Here is an 8,001-nt window from a genome sequence, read left to right on the forward strand (position 1 = left end):
TTTTTTTTTGCGGAACTGGGGATTGAACTTGGGTCCTTGCGCTTGCCAGGCAAGCACTTATTCTACTGAGCCATCTCCCCAGCCCTGGGTTTGCTTTTCTGATCTGCTCTGTCTTTATTGCCAATTGGTTTCCTTTGGTGGAGAGGCTTGATATTCAACATGACGTTTCTACATTCCCCATGGTATGTAAATCACATTGGAATAGACCAATGAGACTCGCTATTTAGAGGTTCTGGCACAACCAGGAGCCCTTTTGTGCTACAAATAGACACCATTATTAAAAATAGTAGAGCTGGCACATTTTTCATGTGTATGGAGGGGGAAGTGTTAAGTATTTTCTGTAGGGTGGGCAATGAATTGGTGGTCCTACTTGTTGAATAGTGCTCCTATCGCGGGCAGATCTCACCCTCTCGGGGGCGCTGATCTTGTTAGTTATACAGCAGTACGTGATTCATGCTCCCCCAGCCCACATCAGCCCTTGGTTCGTGGGAGCGACGCCTTCATGACTTGGTACTGTTGACAGGAAAGGAATGAGTAGAGGCGAGCAGCCAGCAGGGGGCGCCGTGCGGCTGCTGATGCGGGCGCTTCCTGCGCTTGCCAAGAGGGAATCTTTCAAAGGCCTGCGAATCAATTCCCGCTTTCTTCCCAGTGGATCACGACTGACTGGTACCAAACAGAAATTCAGGGAACCCGAACTTGCCTAGCTGGCTCACGAGTCCGGCCACTCTCCCAACTCCTTGCACAGGTGGGCAGCTCAGAGGCAGGCAGGGGGAGTGGACGGAAGGCAAGCTAGAAAGTGGCCCAGGCCCTGCCAGCTAGGGTTTTAGGCCAAGGGACTTTGCAAGCGGCTTGCCGAGATCCCGGTGTTGAACGGCCTTGTGGCCCGGGATGCACTGGTGCACGTGGGGAGCACCCGCCGGGGTACCAGTCGTTCTGAATCTCGGTTCTGCTGGAGGATTCTAAAACTTGGAACATAAACAGGGCCTTGGAAGTTCAGGAGGAGAGGAGAAAAGGGCAGTGCTGGGACAGTCCATCCACCTCTTCCCCAGAGTGTCCCCTGAACATGCTACATTTATATCTGTGTATAGAAGCAATACAGCATGTGCACGTAGTGCATGCGCGCAAAGACACACACATACACATGCACACACACGCATGTACACACACACTTGGCAGTGGTTCAATAACAGGTTCACAGATGAAAGAACAATCTGATGACGTCTAGCATTAAATAGTAAAAACAAATAGCTCATTCATTCTTCAAGGCAGAGGAAACATTCTCAGTTGAGCCGTCTGAGCTAATTAACAAGGCTCGTTCATTCCGCACGTTTACGCTGCGTGTTGGTGCTATTCTAGGTACTGCTGACAGCGATGGTGAGGACGGCAGGGGCCCCCATGCTCCCCGAGAGACAGCTTGAGAGCTGGGGCCTACGACGGGCACAAGGATCAGGGTGGCCTCTTGGGTGACCTGACACGAACAATGACAGGAAGAGTACATATCCAGGGGCAGCAAGTCCCAGGGAGGAGGGAACAGCACATGCCAAGGCCCTGAGGCAGAAAAAGAGATGGCATGTTGAGGGCAGGGTGAGGAGACTGAGGGGTTTGGAGGCCCAGAGCCCTCACCAGCAGCTGTTGCAGCAGGATTCTGCATGCCCAGGGAGCAGCCACTCCAGGCTGTGACACGGAGGAGCGAAATGCTGCCATGTATGTTTTTAAAAGCCGACCCAAGTAGCTGTTTGCAAAGCAGATCTTGCAGAGAAAAACCATGGAACAAGATGATCCCGGGCAGTGATGTTAGCCATGAGAGTGGCCACGGCTCGGCTCACAGTGGCCACTGTGGACGTGACATGTAGCCAGCATCGGGCCAGGTGTGTCCATGGACAAACTGTGTGTGCTGGGGTCAGGGGCAGAGAGGAGGTTGGAGATTTAGGCTAGGGCCAAATGTTAATGTGCCGTGCGGAGCAGCAGCAGGCTGGGGAGAGGCAGTCGTATCCACAGGAAGGTGGGAAAACAGAGCTCTTTTTTAGTGAGAAGCCTGCATTATAAAGCCGGCTACTCTGTAAAACACTGTAGCGCTTGGGGCTCCCTCTCGCCTTTGCACCTGGTGCTGCTCTTGGTGACGCAAAGGGATGTGAATGTCCAGTCTTCCAGTCCTAGACACCCCCCTCTGTTCCTCTCTAAGTCCCAGCTTCAAGTAAAGCCCTGTGCTTCCCCTCATCCCCAATCTTCTCTGATTTACTATTCGCTCCCCGTTAGCTCTCTGTTACATCACATTCTCTTCCTTGTGCTTCTGCTAATTGTTGTGCACTTAATAGAAAATTTGCTTCCAGGCAGGACACGGCTGTGGTCACTTTTTCCCTTAGAACAGCAAGGATCAGCCTCAACAGGCTGTTTACATCCTCCTCTGCCCTTGCGTGGCAATTAAGGGTCCCTAGCGTGGCTGATTTGTGGTGTCTTGGTTTCATGGGCCAAATAGTTACCTTGGTCCTTGGGCAGGAGGAAATGTGAGTTTCACACTCTGCCAGTGGATTATCTTTTTTTTTTCTTTTCTCTCTCTCTCCTATAAACCTTATAACACTAGAAATGGCTTAGTGCTACAGAGCATGCTTTTGAAACCATAAACACTTAAGTACATTTGGGTCCTTTTATTTGTGCTAAATCACAACCAATTTTAATGCTACATTCCAGTTCATAACCTTGTTCAGAATATTGTTGTTCGTTACTCTCAGATCATCAACTTGGAGCCAAGTGTCCTCCCCAGAGATTCATGGGGGCAGGATTTGGGGAGTTTGGTTCAATTAGCATCAATACATTTGCAAGCTTACATTCTGCCATTTAGGGAGTATGCTCTATTAAGCTGGATCTTGGTGGTTTGTGCTGAAAGAAATTTCCAGCAGATTTCAAAGTTCTTTCTTTTTTTTTCATTTATGTATTTGGTACAGGGTCTCAGTATACAACTCGGATTCCTAGTGATCCTTCTGTTTTACAGGTGTGCACCACCATGCCTGGATTTGGACGCTGGCTCAGCGTGCCCTGGGGGCAGGGCCAGCATGGCATGTGGGACCCGGGATCGAACCCTGGTCCCTGCGCTTGCCAAAGCAGGTGCTTAGTCTGCAGAGCTTATCTCGCTGGCCCATCCAAGCTCTTCTTTTCTAATGCTATTTAAGTTATATCTTTCCATGAGATACCAATAAGAGATAAGATACATTTTTAAAGTACAGATTCCCTCTTTCTTTTTATCAGGGGCATTATGTTCTGAATATTGCATTTCATTAATTATTCAGCCGTCAATTTACTGATCCACTTCTGACACTGGAGGATCTAGGAGAGAAGACGGGAATCTCGGGGCTCTGTGCTGTTGATTATATTTATTAAGAGCTTGGAGGAACACACAGCATGCCTGCTAGATGTACAGGTGATTCAAAGCTTAGATAGATGAGGATTAGAAATGAGAACCTAGGACACGCCGGCTGCTTAATGTCCCTTGTTTTTAACACTCGCAGTGACCTTGTAATACAGTTGAGGCCATCTGTGTAGTCATTTGGCTCAGTGACTTTGGAGTCAGCTAACCAGGTCAGGGTGACCTTGAAAAAAAGTCACTTGCATTTACTCAGTGTCATTTCTCCAATTTAAAACGTGGACAAGCATAGTCTCTACTTTCTGAGCTGGTATGAATTACGAGAGGTCCTGTGTGCCGTGTTTGGAACCCAGAAAACAGCAGATAAATGCCAGTTATCTTTCTCACTGTGGTTCCCATTTTATAGCCAGGGGGACAGGGGCTCGGAGCCCCTGAGTGTCGCCTGAAGGTCTCCCACCCAGTGTGTGAAGGAGCTGGAGTCGGCACCCAGTGTGTTCCCACTGCAGAGCCCACACTTTATACCACAGTATGCAAAGGATCAAGATCTCAAAAGCAAGAGCTGGTCTCTAGTTGCAGAGTGAGCAAAGGTTCCGTGCAACAGGGACCAAGACAAAGACATTCATTAGTGCTGAAAAAACATTGATACAAGCAGAGGGGCAGACAGTGCTGGTTTGATCATGTGGAGAAGAGATGTCTAGAAGCGGCAAGGACGTGAGCTTAATGGAAGAGAAGGCTGTCTGTCGTTAGGACAGCGCCGACAGTCTCGGGCAGCATCAGTACATCCTGTTCGGGTTGGTGATGACAATAATTACCCCGGCACACTTGGTGTCCATCACAGGACCTCTGCTGCACTGTGACCAGGTTTGAGAATGACATTTCCGGCAGGACAGAGTGTGTCCTTCTACTAAAGCCAAAGGCTTGGAGAACTGGGCCTTGGGGGGACGTTGCTGACTGGAAGGTGTCAGGACCCTGGGGAAATTGGTCCATCTCTTTGATTATTTGCAGATATGCACCGAAGAAGTGAATTTCCCTGGGGTACTGCAGGAAAGGGTAACTGGGTTTGAAATAAGTACTAGAGAGACATGTTTTGGCTAAGTGGATATTAAGATATTTGGCTCTATTAGATTTATGAGATGTTTGGCTGTGTTGGATAGTAAGATAATTTCTAAAGATTAGGACTTCAGAGTAGAGAGTAGGCTATTTGAGAAAGGGCATGAACCTCTCACCATCTGAAAGAAATGTAAGCAGAGTCCAGGAAACCATTTTTGCAATATTCCACTGAAAAGAATTATCCACAGTGAGGAACTTCTGGGGCTAAATGGTTTCCTAGGAATGTGCTACGTTACAGTGGGCGCTGATAGTTCCGCGGGGCGTGGCCCACGGTGAGGAGTCACCCATAGAAACCTTTCTCCTTCCCCCTTTCACATGGCCAACAGCTTCTCCTCTGTCCAGGTAGGAACTCATGTTTTCAGAGCTGGCGATGGAACGATGACCTTATGCCTGCCGGGTAAGTGTCCTACTCCTGAGCTACGCCCCCCTTCCTGTGAGCTTGGTAAAGGCGAAACAGAAAACTCCGATAATGGCAGCAACGGGAGGCTCAGCGGCCCTCCTCCCTCACTGACCGTGGCATCTGGGAACCAAGTGAGCCTCTGGGTTCCTACCTGGATTTAGGACTTTGCAGGTTTTGACGGCTCAGGAGTCGTGCGGCAGAGACTCGCTTTTTGTGGACGTTGGAAAGACCTGTGAGCAGAAGAAGAGGGGCTCTCTTGCCATGTGGTTAAACCGTTGCCCGTGAAAGGCTCCGGCTTTCCCTGGAGACCCTGCACATGCTTGCAGGCCTTCTAGAGCCAAGTAAAGAGACAGAAGAGAAGAGGCCAGGCGGCAGATGGACGAATGCAGAACAGAAAGTGAACGTGCTTGAGCTCAGTGGGGTGAGGATGGTTGTGGGGCCACACCACCACACAAGTGGAGAGCAACTCCCACGCACACGTGGCCCTGCATGGAGCTCTAATGTGGCGTGTTCACCTTGGGAAGATGACACTGGAGACCAGAGCAATGAAGCCACTTTCCCTGCTTTCCGGAGGAGATCTCCAGGCCTGCGCATCCTTCCCCGCTGCCCCGCGGCCTCCCCAGGTGGGCGGTCCAGGGTACCTTGCGTGAGTTCTGGAGCCTCAGCCACATAGGTGAGGCGGAACTTGTTCCTCTTCCAGCTGCGGTCGTTGCTGATGAGCGAATTGTTGGCCTTCTCGATGTTGACATCGTCGCCCACACAGAACACATCGCAGGCTGCCTGTGACACCGAGAGGGATTTGGGTGACCTTTTTCAGCTGAGAGGGGCTCCTGCCTGTGAACTCCAAGTCATGGGATGTATCTCACCATCTTTCCTCCCTCCATCCTGTCCTGCCTCCCTCCTTTCCTTCCTCTCTTCCTTTACCTCTCCATCCATCCATCCATCCATCCATCCATCCATCCATCCATCCATCTTTCTGCCCATTCATTAGCCTACATACCTACCCATTCATCCACCCATCTATCCATCATTTCTTCCATCAATCCTCCCACCACCCATCCACCCAATTTGTCCATCCATCCATCCATCCATCCATCCATCCATCCATCCATCATCTCAATCACCCATCCATCAACCACCCAGCCATGTGTCCATCCATCTATCCTGTATTTTTTGAATACCCTCAATGTGCTGAAGACATTTTATTTACCCCTGATTTTATGAGTTAACCTTTACTTATGATATAGCTCTGTATAGCATTTTATTTCTAAAATCAACATGCATAGAGGCTTAATATTAAAGAGGAAAGTAAATACTACAGAATTTCCTATTTATCTTCCTTGAAAGATTTAAAATATTATATGAAGACAAAATGTCTGGATGCCTGGATATAAATTTTTCTTTTGTTTTCTTTTAAATCAAGCTCACTCACTGTTCAATGTTAATAACCGTAAGAATTACTGTTCAGGGTTAGCATTGCTATTATTATTTTTGAGATGGGAATCTATTTCTCAAGTATTCTCAGATTCCTAGGCTCAAGTGTTCCTACCAAGTAGCTAGGACTACGGGAACATGCCACTACAGAATTGCTTTTTAATAAAAAAAAAAAAATTCCAGGGCAGTTTTACCAATGTTTGCCTGTTGATTGTAAAGCAATTCAAGTGTTCATTAATGGAAAAACAGATAAACAAATGTGGCATATCTATATGATGGAATATTATTTGGCCACAAAAAGGGAGGTAGCAGGTGCTATAACAGAGATACACCCTGAAACCATTATGGTGGCTGGCAGAAGCCAGGCATAAAAGATCACCTAGTCTATGCTTCCATTCATATGAACAAACAGAAGAGGAGTATCCAAAAGTACAGAGATTGTATCAGAGTGGCATGGAAGACCAGGTCAACAGACAGGGCTGATAGTGGTTCAGTGGGTTTTCCTTCTGGGATGCCCAGTACAGCTTGGCTAACTGATGCCAAAACAGTACAATGACATCAAGGGTGACAATCCCAAGCTCTCCCAGTTTCCTATATCTGGTTAGAAATCCAGGGACAGGCTGATGAACAGAGTCCCGTCCCAGAACTCCTTCTAGCACTGGCACCTCAGTTTCCCCTTCTGCTCTCTATCTGCCCATGCTTTTCAGATCAAAAGTGCCCAGTGGCTGACAGCAGGGTACACAATCCCAGGGCCCTCTCTCCTGGGGCTGTGGAGAGGACAGGAAGGAGCCGGTGAAGCTAATGGTGACATTCAAGTGCCTGCGCCAGGGTGGCCTGATTAACCAGGGCCCACAGGCGGACACAAAGCCACATTCCACTTCTCCTGTGACCTCAGCTTAGGACAATGCCACCAACAGGATGTCCCCTCAGGATGAGAACATTTTGCGTGGAAACCATTAGCTGGTTACGGTTGCTGAGCACAGAAAATGTGCACAGTGTAACAGAGGTGGAGTTTTAGGCTATGCTGTTATTTTTTTACTGTACATAGATAGAATCTGTAATTTTATTTATTTTTTGTGGTGGCAGGGATGGAAGGGAGGGAGTCAAGCATGCTAGGCAAATGCTGTACTGCTGAGCTACCCCCCTGGCCACCGTATTTTTTTGTGGGCCAACTCCTTGTCCATACGTGGCTTAAGGTATTGGATTCTGGGTGAAAGTGTGAGTTTGCAGGGCCCTCAGATTCACTGGAGCTGTTTAAAGCTGTATCCTGGCTGGATCCACAGTGGAAGTACCGGGGGTTCTTTCTCCCAAGTTCCTTTCTTGGTGCCTTCAGTGTTCTGCTTGCCCAGCGAGCACTTCTCCTTTGTTTTTCTTTCTTTTTAGTGGCATTTGGGGCCTTTGCACTGAGCTACATTCATAGCCCTTATTTTTATTTATTTATTTATTAATTTTTTAATCTTGAGACAAGGATATGCTCGAGCTGGGTTGGAATTTATGATTCTCCTGCCCTGCCCTCCCAGAGTTCTGGGATCACAGGCGTGTGCCACCACAGCCCGCCATACCTGAGTTCCTGAGCCCAGGTTACCTTGAAGACCTTTTTGGCCCAGGTCCGGAAGGCCTCTTCCTGCCCACAAAGCTCGTCCCCTTCCCGCATCTTCAGGATCCTCTCCCCGCCCAGCTCCTCCAGCAGGGTGTCCAC

At 48.6% G+C, this 8,001-nt stretch overlaps 1 protein-coding gene across 1 annotated transcript in view; it reads right to left on the bottom strand.

Annotated features, from left to right (window-relative positions):
• Nos1 (nitric oxide synthase 1) overlaps positions 1–8,001 on the bottom strand; it is a 119,138-nt gene that overhangs the window by 21,299 nt on the left and 89,838 nt on the right. Inside the window, exons 19-21 of the mRNA XM_004636337.2 lie at positions 7,888–7,999; positions 5,510–5,648; positions 5,020–5,098 (exon numbers count right to left, since the gene is read on the bottom strand). Of these exons, the coding sequence (XP_004636394.2) occupies positions 5,020–5,098; positions 5,510–5,648; positions 7,888–7,999 (330 nt within the window). The remainder of the gene's footprint in view (positions 1–5,019; positions 5,099–5,509; positions 5,649–7,887; positions 8,000–8,001) is intronic.

Source organism: Octodon degus, unplaced genomic scaffold, assembly GCF_000260255.1.
Source record: "Octodon degus isolate 3935 unplaced genomic scaffold, OctDeg1.0 scaffold00079, whole genome shotgun sequence".
Taxonomy (NCBI): domain Eukaryota; kingdom Metazoa; phylum Chordata; class Mammalia; order Rodentia; family Octodontidae; genus Octodon; species Octodon degus.